At 33.7% G+C, this 16,078-nt stretch overlaps 1 protein-coding gene across 1 annotated transcript in view; it reads right to left on the bottom strand.

The window, feature by feature from the left end:
• Positions 1-943: 943 nt before the first annotated feature.
• HTR2C (5-hydroxytryptamine receptor 2C) overlaps positions 944-16,078 on the bottom strand; it is a 76,956-nt gene continuing 61,821 nt past the window's right edge. The window contains 1 exon segment of the mRNA XM_036839310.1: positions 944-1,212. Coding sequence (XP_036695205.1) covers positions 944-1,212 — 269 coding nt within the window.

The raw sequence follows: 16,078 nt of genomic DNA, 5'->3' as shown, positions 1-16,078 counted from the left end.
CCCAGTTCCACACACCAGTGAGTCAGCACTAGCACTTGGACACTCTAGGCCCTGGCCTTGCCCACCAGCAGACTGATACCAACCTTGGAACCCCCTGGGACAAATCCCCATCCACCAGTAGGCCAACACCAGCTCTGAGATATCTTGGACCCCTCAGCCAAAATCTTTAGATGATATCAGTAAAGACATCTTGATCTTGTAAAGTTTATCAGAATCTTTTACAGAAACATAACTTTGAAGAGGGATTATTTAATGAGACACTAAATGTAAGTTCCAACTGGAGGAGAAAAAAAAGGAAAAAGTGGATTGTAAAATTCCTTATATTCCAACTGGTTAAATTTTGTGACTTGAATATTAGTATTGTTGAGCATGAGTATTTTAAATAAAAGCAGTAAGATGATCATTTCTCTCCCTTTAACCTCCCCCAAATCTTTAAAGAAACCAATAGATGTTTTTGTTTCTGTATAACCAGAATTCAAGGAGATATTTAAAAACGAAGGGGAAATAGTATATTTTAGGTTGATTAACAGCATAAATTTTGACATGTTTACTTTGTGAAGATTCGTATTGCACTATAAATTTTTCCACTGAAGATATAGAATTAGAATAAAAATATTAAGATTAATATTCTGGGATAGATTGATCTCTTCTAAGATTTAAAAGCTGCATTTTAAAAATTTAGATTTTACCATATATCTTTGTCATCTTCAAATAGTTTTAATTATCTCAAAGGTTATGTGTCTGTGTTGCAGAATTCATTGGCATTTTTGACACATAAAATAATTTAGCAGGATAAATGGAAACTTTACATTTGCATATTTATATAGTTTACATTTCTTACATTATTGTTAACCTAAATATCAGATAAATAGGTTAAGAATAATTATTAAATAGAAGAATCCCGATTAAACGCAAATGTTACCAGTCGACGTCTGTACGTTGTTCACAGTACATAATCCGAAAGTATTGAGCATAGCCGCTGCAATTCTACTGGCCAAGAAAGTTAATTACCTAAAGAAATTGCCCAAACAATAGCAATCTTCATGATGGCCTTAGTCCGTGAATTGAAACGGCTATGCTCAATAGGATTACGTATTGCTACATACCGATCCAGCGAAATAGCGCAGAGGTGCATGATGGACGCTGTAGAAAATAAAACATCTAAAGAAATCCAGACGGGGCACAAATATCTAGGTAATGGCCAGACATAATCTGAAAGAGAACAGAGAGAAGACAAGAACATATTATGTAAATTATACCAACTGTAGTTTTAAATTTAGTCTACTTAGTTTTTCTTCTCATAATCTAAGCTTATAAAAGAAAGTGAAATTTGGTAAACATTGTTTTCCATAGTAATGATATGACAATGATGATGATAATGCATTCAGTGTTACATACATTATTTTTTATTGAGGTAAAATTTACATATTATAAAATTAATCACTTTAAAGTGTACAATCTAGAGGCATTTAATCCATTCACAACATTATGCAACCATCACCTCTTTCTAGTTCCAAAACATTTCATCATTGCAAAAGGAAACCACTACCCATTAGGCAGTCATTCTCCATTTTCGCCGCCCCCCCCCCCCCCAGCCCCTGACAATTTCTTATCTGCTTTTTGTCTCTTGAATTTAGCTAATCTGGTTATTTTATATAAATGGAATCATACAATAGGCGATCTTTTGTGTCTGGCTTCTTTCTTTTTGAGGTTCATCCATTTTGTAGCTTCTATCAGTACTTCATTCTTTTCTATGGCTGATGCTCTTATCAGTTGAAATTTTTTTGCATGCTCTCATAAATGAAATTTTCTTAATTTCCTTTATGGATTGCTCATTGCTCTTGTTTAGAACTGTACCCAATTTTCATGTATTAATCTTGAATCCTTCAACTCTGCTGAATTCATTTATTAAATCTATATTTTTGTGTGTGGGTTCTTTAGGATATTCCATATGTAAGATCACGTCATCTGCAAAGAGAGGTAATTTTATTTTTTCTTTTCCAATTTTCCTCTGCCTTTTATTTTCCTTCACTTGATTTCTCTAGATAGAATTTCCAGTGCAATGTTGAGTATAAGTAGTGAAAGCAGGTATCTTGTCTTTCTCCTGATCTTAAAGAATAATCTTTCATTATTTCATTATTGAGTAAGATATGCAAGCTGTGGGTTTTTCATAAATGCTTTTTATCATGTTGAGGAAGTTTCCTTTTATTCCTAGTATGTTGTGTGTTTTTAATGATGAAAGAGAGAGAGATTTTGTTAAATGCTTTTCTACATCAATTGAGATGATTGCGTGGTTTTCTTACCTTCATTCTGTTAATGTGATGCATTACATTAATTGATTTTTTATATGCTGAACCACCTTTCATTCTTGGGATAAGTCACACTTGGTTACAGTGTATAATATGATGCTGAATTTAGTTTGCTAGTATTTTGTTGAGGATTTTTGCATCTATATTCATAAGTGATATTGGTCTATAATTGTATTTTCCTGTGATGTCATTATCTGGCTTTGGTATCTGGATAATGCTTGTCTCATAGAATGAGTTACAAATGTTCCCTAATCTTTTATTTTGTAGGAGTTTGAAAAGTATTGGTATTAGTTCTTCTTTAAATAATTGATAAAATTTGACCAGTGAAGCCATCTGGTCCAGGACTTGTCTTGTTGGAAGGTTTTTTGATTACTGATGCAATGCCTTTACTTGTTATAAAGTCTAATCAGAGTCTTTATTTCTTCTTGAGTCACTTTTTTAAAAAAATTAATTTATTTATTTAATTTATTTATTTTGGCTGTGTTGGGTCTTCATTGCTGCTCACAGGCTTTCTCTAGTTGCAGCGAGTGGGGGCTACTCTTCGTTGTGGAGCATGGGCTCTAGGCACGTGAACTTCAGTAGTTGTGGAACACAGGCTCAGTAGTTGTGGCTCATGGGCTCTAGAGCACAGGCTCAGTAGTTGTGGCGCATGGGTTTAGCTGCTCCGCGGCATGTGGGATCTTCCTGGACCAGGGCTCGAACCCAAGTCCCCTGTATTGGCAGGTGGATTCTTAACCACTGCACCACCAGGGAAGTACCTGGAGTCACTTTTAGTAGCTTGCATGTTTTTAGGAATTTGTCCATATTATTTAGGTTATGTGGTTTGTTGGAGTACAATTGTTCATTTATTCTTTTATAATCCTTTTAATTTCTGTAAGGTCAGTAATAATGCCCTTCCCCACTTTCATTTATAATTTTAGAAATTTGTGTCTTCTCTCTCTTTTTTTCTTAGTATTTCTAGCTAAAGGTTTATCAACTTTATTGACTTTATTGTGCCTTAAATCTCAATTTCTCCATTTTTTGAAGGATAGTTTAGAGTTTTGCCATATACAGAATTCTTGGTTGACAGAATTGTTGTTGTTGCTGTTGCTGTTGAGCACTTTAAATATGTCATCCCACGGCCTTCTGGCCTCCGTGGTTTCTAAAGAGAATTCATTATTAATTTTGTTAAAGATCCTTTGTAATTTTGACCATAATGTCTTGGTGTGGATCTCTTGGAGTAATATATGCTTAGTATTCATTGAGCTTAGTAAACTTGAGAGTGCCTTGTGTCTCTCAGGTGCTGTTCATTTTTCTTCATTTTTTTCTCTTTCTTCTTCTCAAACTGGATAATCTAAATTGACCTATCTCCAAGTTCCTTAATTCTTCCTTCTTTCTGCTCAATTCTGCAGTTGAATTGGTCTAGTAAATTTTTAATTGAATTTTTGTACTTTTCATCCCCCAAATTTCTATTTGATTTCTTTTTATAATTTATATCCCTTTATTGCTATTCTTGATTTGTTGAGACAAAATTCTCCTGGTTTCCTTTAGTTCTTTGTCCATGGTTTCCTTTGGCTATCTGAGCATTTTTGAGAGAGTTGATTTAAAGTCTTTGTCTAGTAAGTCTAATGCCTAGGCTTCCTCAGGATCATTTTCTATTAATTTTTTTTTTTCCTGTGAATGGGCCATACTTTCTAGTTTCTTTGCATTCCTCTTACCTTTGATGAAACTTGAATATTTTGAATTTTATAATTTGGCAACTCAGGAAATTTGATTTTGCCCCAGACATGTATGGTTCAGAGGTCAGCTAGAGATTTAAGCTGAGTTTATGGTTCCTCAGAGAGGAATCTATGGTTCCCTCTATCTCTACCCTTTCCTATATGCTTCCTCGACTTTCAGCTTTGAGATTTCCTCAAACTCTGTCCTCAGTTTCTTTGGGCTACAATAACTGCAGATTTTTTGGAGGTTTAGGCACTTGACCTGACATAGACTGCATCTTCCTCTTCGACTGTAAGTCATGAAATTTGGAAACTCAAGCAGTGCTGTTCTCTTCTTCCAAGTCTTGAGACCCTCCAGAATCTTTCTGTTTTAGGTTTTTCTCCAGTACCTTTAGACAGTTGTTTTTGTATTATGTTTAGAGTTGATAGTTTTTATCTGCAGGAAGGTTGGTTCAATACTTGGTCATACCAGAGGTGTAACTAACAACTATTGGAATTCAAGGAGCACAACAGAGAAATCAAAGACATTACTAAAAATTCTTCTAAACAAAAATGTTTATGAATGTTCATTTCTGTTCATCATTATCTTGTAACCTCCTCAGATTGTATCCACCCAGAAGTTGATTGTGTTGAGGGTTTGGGTATTCTCGAACTGTTTGACGTGCAAAAGTTATTTTTCAAATTGTGTTTCAAATACACAAGTATTACCTGACTGCCATTATGTGGAAAATTTTGCTGCCGTAACCACTGGAATATAAGATGCATTGGGTCAGTATTGTTATCTGTTTTATTTTTCTACTGTTTTATTCATAATGTTTATGTCAATGCATGGCACAAAGCAGGCACTAAATAAATATTTGTTAAATTTATAAAAGAATATACCCCCCTCAACAGATCATAACCTCACTCTAAACCCAACTTCACCATATGCCAATATATAGCCTCATGAGGATACATATCCACTCTGCAAAGTCAATACACTATCTGGTCAGTTCTCAGCAGTTACATATTTAATAATGGCAAAAATGGCAATAGCTATTGTACAGTACCTGTCATATACCAAACACAGTGTTAGTTAGGTACTTCATTTTTAGTTATATTCCATACAACACAAAAAATTCTGCAGTGTCAGTTCTGTTATCCTACAGTGTGAGGAAAATGTGTCTCAAAGTTTCAGACTTGTTCAAGTCTACAGTGTGAGTAAAGAATTTTGCTCCAAATCTGACACTTTTTCCTGAACACTAAGGTACCTCCTATCACCATACACTATTTCTTATTGAATAATAAATTCAATTGCTTTTATAATAGAGGACAATATTCCTTGTACAGGGTTTTCAAGAAGTCTACTTCCAAACATACAAGATGTACAATTATGGCTGATCACAATTATCCCCTAAGATTCTTATTAAATATATCCCTTCCTGGATTTCACTACAGACCTGTTAATTCAAAATATTTAGAATTTCAGTGAAAATTTAGTTTTCATATTTGTCTTTTTAAGAAGACAAATGGATTTTTCAAGTTGTATCAATGGAATTAAAGTGTATTTTCTTTAGATAAATTTATGTGATCAGGCATATTCCAGACAAGAAATATGTGAAAAGTTTTGTGGAGGTTGCATAGCAAAAAGGCCATATAGCATAATTTCCATGGGGGAGGTCAATTAGTTGAATGAGATTAAATCTTGTTTCCAGAGGTAAAAATTGTGTAGTGTTTCATAAGACATTTTCCTACATTCAGTCATTCATTTATTCATTCAAAGATTACGTCAGCCTTAGTAACTCCAAAAATCACAGGCATCCCCACCAATATTGACAATAATGGCAAAGACTGAAAAATAGACACTGTAAAATTTCAGTTCATTTGTGCAAATGAAAAAATACAAGGGCTTTATTTCTATGAAATAATGGAGACAAGCTTTGACTTGCACAAAGTAGGCACTCAATAAATATTTGTTAAGTGTATAAAGGAATATCACCACCCTGCAGATTATAATCCCATCACAGAAAAAATAATAATTTTCCAATATTCTGATAATATAATTAAGGAATGTGGAAATGTTGGGCTGTAAAGCAATCCCAAAGCTAGAATGGAAATAAAGAAGTTATAATTGATGCCTTTAAGTTAACATATATGAAAAGATGAATAACCACAAAAAAGTTTTAAAAATTCTCTAATTCATTTCATAAAATAATACAGTGTCAATATCAAAACTTACAAAATACTGAAAACATAAGACTAGAGACAAATAACATTCATTGATATAGATCCAAAATTACGAACAAAATGTTCACAAATAGAATCCAGCAAAGAGTAAAATGAATGAAAAATACATTACAGTAAAACAAAACTTATTCCAGGAATGCAATGGTAATTTAATATCATAAAAATCTGCCAATATAATCCCTTATATTAAAATCTGTAAAGAACTTTTATGATCTTTTAATAGATTTTTAAGAATCACTTGATAAAATACAGGAGCCATTCCTAACTAAAACTTTAATTATATAGAGATAAAGGGAATCCCCTTAAATTTGATAACTTACAAAAACCAACAGCAATTATTGTAAACAGTAATGCATTAAATACATTTCAATTACATTAAATTTAAAAATTGGACAGGACAGTCTTTACAACGCCCTTGAAGCAGCTACTATAACCATACTCAGTGAAGGAAGGGTGGATGTTGTTGAAATTAACAGAAAGAGGACTTCTCAAATAAGAAATAGAACTTATGAAAAGAACCAAATGAGGAGTTTAGAGCTGCAGAAAAAATCTGAAAGAAAAAAATCACCAGGTGGGCTCAATAGAAGAATGGATATGGTAGATGAAGAGTCATTAAAACTGAATGCAGATCAATAGAAATTATCCAAACTGAACAAGAATGAGAAAAAATTAAAAATAAATGAACATAGTAGGGACCTATGGGACATATGTATGCGTCTAACATTTGTGCCATTGAAATCTGAGGAGAGGAGAGATTGATACAGAAAAAAACTATTTGAAGAAATAACTAAAATATTCCATATTTGATGAAAAATAAATTTACAGATTTAAGAAGTTCTGCAAAACCCAAATGGTTAAACTCAAATAAAATCATGCCTAGACACATAATAATCTGGTGAAAACAAAAGATAAAGAAAAAACTTTTGAAGCAGCTGAGAAAAATGACTCTTTCATCAGAGGCCAGAAGGCAGTATAATCACAATTCAGAATTTTATATCCAGTGAAAATATCTTCAGAGAATGAATATGAAAGAAAGAGATTTTCATAGGAGGGGAAACTAAGAGATTGGTTGCTAGGAGACTTTAAAAATTTTTAAGGCTGATCTTCAGAAAGAAAGAAAACTTGTAAAAAATATACAAACAGCTCATGCAGCTCAATATCAATAAAACAAACAGCCCAATCAAAAAATGGGCAGAAGACCTTAACAGACATTTCTCCAGGGAGACATACAGATGGCCAAGAAACTCATGAAAAGATGCTCAACATAACTAATTATTAGAGAAATGCAAATGAAAACTACACACCGGTCAGAATGGCCATCATCAAAATGTCTACACATAATAAATGCTGGAGAGGATGTGGAGAAAAGGGAACTCTCCCACACTGTTGGTGGGAATGTAAGTTGGTACAACCACCATGGAGAACACTATGGAGGTTCCTCAAAAAACTAAAAATGGAACTACCATATGTTCCAGCAATCCCAATCCGGGGCATATCCCTGGAGAAAACCATAAATCAAAAAGATACGTGCACCCCTGAAGGCAGACAGCAGAAGCAAGAACTAAAATCCTGCAGCCTGTGGAATGAAAACCACATTCACAGAAAGATAGACAAAATGAAAAGGCAGAAGACTATGTACCAGATGAAAGAACAAGATAAAACCCCAGAAAAACAACTAAATGAAATGGAGATAGGCCACCTTCCAAAAAAAGAATTCAGAATAATGATAGTGAAGATGATCCAGGACCTTGGAAAAAAGAATGCAGGCAAAGATCGAGAAATGCAAGAAATGTTTAACAAAGACCTAGAAGAATTAAAGAACAAACACCTAGAAGAATTAAAGAAAAAACAAACAGAGATGAACAATAAAATAACTGAAATGAAAAATACCCTAGAAGGAATCAATAGCAGAATAACTGAGGCAGAAGAACAGTTAAGTGACCTGGAGAACAGAATGGTGGAATTCACTTCCATGGAACAGAATAAAGAAAAAAGAAAAGAAATGAAGATAGCTTAAGAGACCTCTGGGACAACAGTAAACGTACCAACATTCACATCATAGGGGTCCCAGAAGGAGAAGAGAGAGAGAAAGGACCTGAGAAAATATGTGAAGAGTTTACAGTTGAAAACTTCCCTAACATGGGAAAGGAAATAACCACCCAAGTCAAGGAAGCACAGAGAGTCCCAGGCAGGATAAACCCAAAGAGAAACATGCCAAGACACAAAGTAATCAAACTGACAAAAATAAAGACAAAGAAAAATTATTAAAAGCAGCAAGGGAAAAAAGACAAATAACGTATAAGGGAACTCCGATAAGGTTAACGCTGATTTCTCAGCAGAAACACTGCAAGCCAGAAGGGAGTGGCACTATATATGTAAAGTTATGAAAGGGAAGAAACTACAACCAAGATTAGTCTACCCAGCAAGGATCTCATTCAGATTCAACAGAGAAATCAATAGCTTTACAGACAAGCAAAAGCTAAGAGAATTCAGCACCACCAAACCAGCTCTCCAACAAATGCTAAAGGAACTTCTCTAAGTGGGAAACACAAGAGAAGAAAAGGACCTACAAAAACAAACCCAAAACAATTAAGAAAATGGTAATAGGAATATACATATTAATAATTACCTTAAATGTGAATGGATTAAATGCTCCAATCAAAAGACACAGATTTGCTGAATGGATACAAAAACAAGGCCCTTATATATGCTGTCTACGAGAGGCCCACTTCAGACCTACGGACACATACAGACTGAAAGTGAGGGGATGGAAAAAGATATTCCATGAAAATGGAAATCAAAAGAAAGCTGGAGTAGCAATACTCATATCAGACAAAATAGACTTTAAAATAAGGAATGTTACAAGAGACAAGGAAGGACACTAAATAACAATCAAGGGATCAATCCAAGAAGAAGACATAACAATTATAAATATATATGCACCCAGTGTAGGAGCACCACAATACATAAGGCAAATGCTAACAGCTATAAAAGAGGAAATCGACAGTAACACAATAATAGTGGGCAACTTTAACACCTCACTTACACCAATGGACAGATCATCCAGACAGAAAATTAATAAGGAAACACAAGCTTTATGACACAATAGACTAGATAGATTTAATTGATATTTATAGGACATTCCATCCAAAAACAGCAGATTACACTTTCTTCTCAAGTGCACACAGAACATTCTCCAGGATAGATCACATCTTGGGTCACACATCAAGCCTCAGTAAATTTAAGAAAATTGAATTCATATCAAGCATCTTTTCTGACCACAGTGCTATGAGATTAGAAATCAATTACAGGGAAAAAATGTAAAAAAAACTCACACACGGAAGCTAAACAATACGTTACTAAATATGCAAGAGATCACTGAAAAAATCAAAGAGGAAATCAAAAATACCTAGAGACAAATGACAATGAAAACAATCCAAAACCTATGGGATGCAGCAAAAGCAGTTCTAAGAGGGAAGTTAATGGCAATAAAATCCTACCTCAAGAAACAAGAAAAATCTCAAATAAACAATCTAACCTTGCACCTAAAGGTACTAGAGAAAGGAGAACAAACAAAACCCAAAATTAGTAGAAGGAAAGAAATCATAAAGATCAGAGTAGAAATAAAGGGAATAGAAACAAAGAAAACAATAGCAAAGATCAATAAAACTAAAAGCTGGTTCTTTGAGAAGATAAACAAAATTGATAAACCTTTAGCCAGACTCATCAAGAAAAAGAGGGAGAGGACTCAAACCAGTAAAATTAGAAGTGAAAAAGGAGAAGTTACAACGAACAGCGCAGAAATACAAAGCATCATAAGAGTCTACTACAAGCAACTCTATGCCAAAAAAATGGACAACCTGGAAGAAATGGACAAATTCTTAGAAAGGTATAACCTCCAAGACTGAAACAGGAAGAAATAGAAAATATGAACAGACCAATCACAAGTAATGAAACTGAAACTGTGATTAAAATCTTCCAACAAACAAAAGTCCAGGACCAGATGGCTTCACAGGTGAATTTTATCAAACATTTAGAGAAGAGCTAACACCCATCCTTCTCAAACTCTTCCAAAAAATTGCAGATGAAGAAACATTCCCAAACTCATTCTGCAAGGCCACCATCGCCCTGACACTAAAACCAGACAAAAAAAGAAAATTACACACCAATATCACTGATGAATATAGATGCAAAAATCCTCAACATAATACTAGCAAACAGAATTCAAAAACACATTAAAAGGATCATACACCATGATCAAGTGGGATTTATCCCAGGGATGCAAGGATTCTTCAATATACGCAAATCAATCAATGTGATACACCATATTAACAAATTGAAGAATAAAAACAATATGATCATCTCAATAGATGCAGAAAAGATTTTGACAAAATTCAACACCCATTTATGATAAAAACTCTCCAGAAAGTGGGCATAGATGGAAGCTTCATCAACATAATAAAGGCCATATATGACAAACCCACAGCAAACATCATTCTCAATGGTGAAAAACTGAAAGCATTTCCTCTAAGATCAGGAAGAAGACAAGGATGTCCACTCTGGCCACTATTATTCAACATAGTTCTGGAAGTCCTAGCCACGGCAATCAGAGAAGAAAAAGAAATAAAAGGAATACAAATTGGAAAAGAAGAAGTAAAACTGTCACTGTTTACAGATGGTATGATACTATACATAGATAATCCTAAAGATGCCACCAGAAAACTACTAGAGCTAATCAATGAATTTGGTAATGTTGCAGGATACAAAATTAATGCACAGAAATCTCTTGCATCCCTATACACTAACAATGAAAGATCAGAAAGAGAAATTAAGGAAACAATCCCATTTACCATTGCAACAAAAAGAATAAAATACCTAGGAATAAACCTACCTAAGGAGGTAAAAGATCTGTACTCAGAAAACTATAAGACACTGATGAAAGAAAGCAAATATGACACAAAGAGCTGGAGAGATATACCATGTTCTTGGATTGGAAGAATCAATATTGTGAAAATGACTGTACTACCCAAAGCAATCTACAGATTTAATGCACTCCCTATCAAATAACCAATGGCATTTTTTACAGAACTAGAACAAAAAATCTTAGAATTTGTATGGAGACACAAAAGACCCCAAATAGCCAAAGCAATCTTGAGGGAAAAAAAACAGAGCTGGTGGAATCAGACTTCCTGACTTTACAGTATACTACAAGTCTACAGTAATTAAGACAATATGGTACTGGCACAAAAACAGAAATATAGATCAATGGAACAGGATAGAAAGCCCAGAGATAAACCCACGCACCTATGGTCAACTAATCTATGACAAAGGAGGCAAGGATATGCAATGGCGAAAAGACAGTCTCTTCAGTAAGTGGTGCTGGGAAAATTGGACAGCTACATGTAAAGAATGAAGTTGACACACTCCATAACACCATACACAAAAATAAACTCAAAATGGATTAAAGACCTAAATGTAAGACTGGACACTATAAAACTCTTAGAGGAAAACATAGGAAGAACACTCTTTGACATAAATCACAGCAAGATCTTTTTTGACCCACCTCCTAGAGTAATGGCAATAAAAACAAAAATAAACAAATGGGACCTAATGAAACTTAAAAGCTTTTGCACAGCAAAGGAAACTATAAACAAGATGAAAAGACAACCCTCAGATGCTGATGAGGGTGTGGAGAAAAGGGAACCCTCTTACACTGTTGGTGGGAATGTAAATTGATACAGCCACTATGGGGAACAGTATGGAGGTTCCTTAAAAAACTAAAATAGAATTACCATATGACCCCGCAATCCCACTACTGGGCATATACCCAGAGAAAACTATAATTCATAAAGACACCTGCACCCCAATGTTCACTGCAGCACTATTTACAATAGCTAGGTCATGGAAGTAACCTAAATGCCCATCGACAGATGAATGGATAAAGAAGAAGTGGTACATATATACAATGGACTACTACTCAGCCATAAAAAGGAACGAAATTGGGTCATTTGTAGAGACGTGTATGGACCTAGAGACTGTCATATAGAGTGAAGTAAGTCAGAAAGACAAAAACAAATATTGTATATTAACGCATATATGTGAAATGTAGAAAAATGGTACAGATGAACCGGTTTGCAAGGCAGAAATAGAGACACAGATTTAGAGAACAAAAGTATGGACACCAAGGGGGGAAAGCTGGGTGGAGGGTGGTGATGGAATGAATTGGGAGATTGGGATTGACATATATACACTAATATGTAAAAATAGATAAGTAATAAGAACCTGCTATATAAAAATATAATAAAATAATGTTTTTAAAAAAAGAAGAAAAAATATTTCAGACGTGGAAAACACAATATACTAGCTTCAAAATTTTTAAAAAGGCAAAATTAAAATGAATAAACATTTAATCAAAAAAAAATACATGCACCCCAATGTTCATTGCAGCACTATTTACAATAGCCAAGACATGGAAGCAACCTAAAAGTCCATCAAGAGAGGAATGGATAAAGAAGATGTGGGACGTATATACAATGGAATATTACTCAGCCATAAAAAGGAACGAAATAGTGCCATTTGCAGAGATGTGGATAGACCTAGAGACTGTCATACAGAGTGAACTAAGTCAGAAAGAGAAAAACAAATGTTGTATAATATCACTTATATGTGGAATCTAGAAAAATGGTACAGCTGAACTTATTTTCAAAGCAGAAATAGAGACACAGATGTAGAGAAGAAATTTATGGATACCAAGGGGAGAAGGGGGGATGGGATGAATTGGGAGATTGGGACTGACATATATACACTACTATGAATAAAATAGATGACTAATGAGAACCTACTGTATAGCACAGGGAACTCTACTCAGTGCTCTGTGGTGACCTTAATGGGAAGGAAATCTAAATAAGAGGGGATATATGTATACGTGTAACTGATTCACTTTGCTGTACAGTAGAAACTAACACAACATTGTAAAGCAACTATACTCCAATAAAAATTAATAAAAAATGAAGTTTCCTGTTTTAAAAAGAAAGAATAAGTGAGGAACAACAGAAATGGTAAAAAATCTGGGAAAATATAATAATTATTTTTCTTTTCTTAAATCTTTAAAATATATGTGACTGTCAAAAAGAAAAATTATAAAACCATCTGAAGGTTCTCAATGTATATAGATGTACTCCATGTTGCAATTAAAACAAAAAGGGGGAGGGCCAAGGGGACTATATGGTTGTAAGTTTTTTATATTCACTTGAAGTGAATAAAATACTAATTATAAGGAAATTTTGACAGATTAGGTATGTATATGTCAATCTAAGAGGCAATCACTAAAAAATTGTACAGAGAAATATAGTAAAAATTCAACAGATCAATAAAAATGGAATACTAAAATGAAATGCGGAACCCACCAAATTATTCAGAAATAGAAAAAAAGGAATGAAAAAGTGAAGGGATAAATAGAAAATAATAAAATAGCAGACATAATTACAAACAAATTAATAATTGCATTAAATGTAAATGGTATAAGGTGTAATTTGTATCAATTTAAAGAGATAGCCACATTGGATTAAAAAGAAGAACAATAATACTATATGCTGTCTATGAGAAACCTACAAGTTTAAATATAATGTAGATAGATATATAGTAAGAGAATGGAAAAAGATAAACTATGCAAACACTAATCAAAGAATGCTGGAGTTGCTATATTAATATTAGACAAAGTAAATTTCAGATCAAAGAATATTACTAGGGATAACAGAAACCATTTTATAGTGATAAAAGTGTCAATTCCTCAAGGGAATATAACCATAGTAAAGATTTATGCACCTAATAACAGAGATTCAAATTTCATGAAGCAAAAAAAAAAAAAAAGAAAAGAAAGAAAACAAAAGTACAATCATTATATATATATATATATACACACACACATATATATATGTACAATGGACCATTGTTTCATCTTCAAAAGAATGAAATTAGGATACATACTACAACATGGAGGAACCTTGAAGACATTATTCTTAGTGAAATAAGCCAGACACAGAATGATGACTCCACTTATATAAGGTTCGTAAAATAGTCAAATTCACAGAGACAGAAAGTAGAATGGTAGTTACCAGGGGCTGGGGGAAGGGAGCAAGAGGAGTTATTGTTTAATGGGTACAGAGTTTCAGTTTGGAATGATAAATTCCGGAAATGGATAGTGGTAATGGCTTCACAACAGTGTGAATATACTTAATGTTACTGAACTGTATGCTTAAAAATGGTTAACATGATGAATTTTATGATATGTATCTTTTACCAAAAAAAGGAAATAGCACTTTTCCAGCCACCTTAGAAGCCCTTCCATGTGCTCTGACCCAATTGTAAACCCTTCTCCCCCCAAAATTAACCACAGTCCTGACATTTACAGTAACCAGTAACTTAACATTTTTTTATAGCTCTATCAATAAAGTGTGCATTCCCTAGGGGAAAAAAAGTACAATCACAATTATACTTTGAGATTTCAACATCTTTTCCTCAGTAGTTAACATAACAAGTAGACAGAAAATTACCAATGATATGAAAGAACTGAACAGCACTAAACAAACTACAACAAATTGGCATTTACAAAACACTCTACCCAACAATAGGAGTATACACATTCTTTTCAAGAGCTCATGGAAATCGATTGGGAAACAACATATCCTGAGCCATAAATTAAATCTTGAGGAATTAAAATAATTGATATCATACAATGTATATTCTCTGACCATAACAGAATTAACCTAAAAATCAGTAACAAAAAGATATCTTGAAAAAGTCAAAGCATCTGGCAATTAACACAGGTCTACACAATCCATGTTTCAAAAAGGAAGATAAATTAACTTAGAAAATAATTTGAACTAAATGAAAATTAAAACATCAAAATTTGTGTGACGGTGTTAAAGCAGTACTCAGAGGGAAATTACTAACATTAATGGTTTATTTTGGAAAAGAAAAAATATCTCAGATCCATGATCTAAGCTTCCATATTAAATGGACAAAGAAGGGTAAAAATTAAATCCAAAGTATCAGAAGAAAGGAGGTAATAAATACAAAAGCAGAAATCAATGAAATTGAGGAAAGACAATAACAGGCAAAATTCAATGAAATGAAATGTTGGTTATTTGAAAAGATTGATAAAATTGATAAACTTCCAGACAGACTGAGAGAGAAAAATAAAACTAGAAGACACAAATTATCAATATCAGTGATGAAAGAAGGAATACCTCTATAGACTCCATAGACAGGTATAAGGGAATTATAATTATAAACAATGGTTTGCCCATAAATTTTGTGGGATTTTGGGGTCCTTAGACATGAAATCACAAATTTCCTGAACCATGCACCGAGGCCAGAATTTCAGTGGAGAGTGTGCTGCTGAGAATAAAATAAAATAAAACAAAATAAAATAAAATAAAATAATAAAATAAAAAGGATACAAGAGCTCTGAATCCCCAAAGCTGAGTCAGCCTTTTCCTTAGCCTAACATTGGCCCACTTGCACTCTTTGAAGACTGCCAAAGCCAGGGCAGTTTACTGGAAACTTAACCCAGATTTGAATGCATAGTGAATAAAGCCTTTTTAGAACTCCAAAGTCTTTTGAGATGGCCAGGTTATCGTGGACTCTAGCTTAAAGTCTGGAAAACTCAATGGCATCCTAGGCTGTCACTCAGGTTGATGCTATTGACAGAATTGATTATCAGCAGCATCTCCTATAGATCAGTAATTTCCATATACAGGTCCATAGTGAAATTTTCAGTCTACGGAGAAAATTGAGAAAGTAAGTATGACAGTGTATTTTTAATAAAGCTATATTTATTCCATT

The sequence above is a fragment of the Balaenoptera musculus genome, chromosome X (assembly GCF_009873245.2).
Source record: "Balaenoptera musculus isolate JJ_BM4_2016_0621 chromosome X, mBalMus1.pri.v3, whole genome shotgun sequence".
NCBI lineage: Eukaryota > Metazoa > Chordata > Mammalia > Artiodactyla > Balaenopteridae > Balaenoptera > Balaenoptera musculus.
Note: the sequence above shows the minus strand (reverse complement) of the source record. Positions and strands in the feature narration are given on the sequence as shown.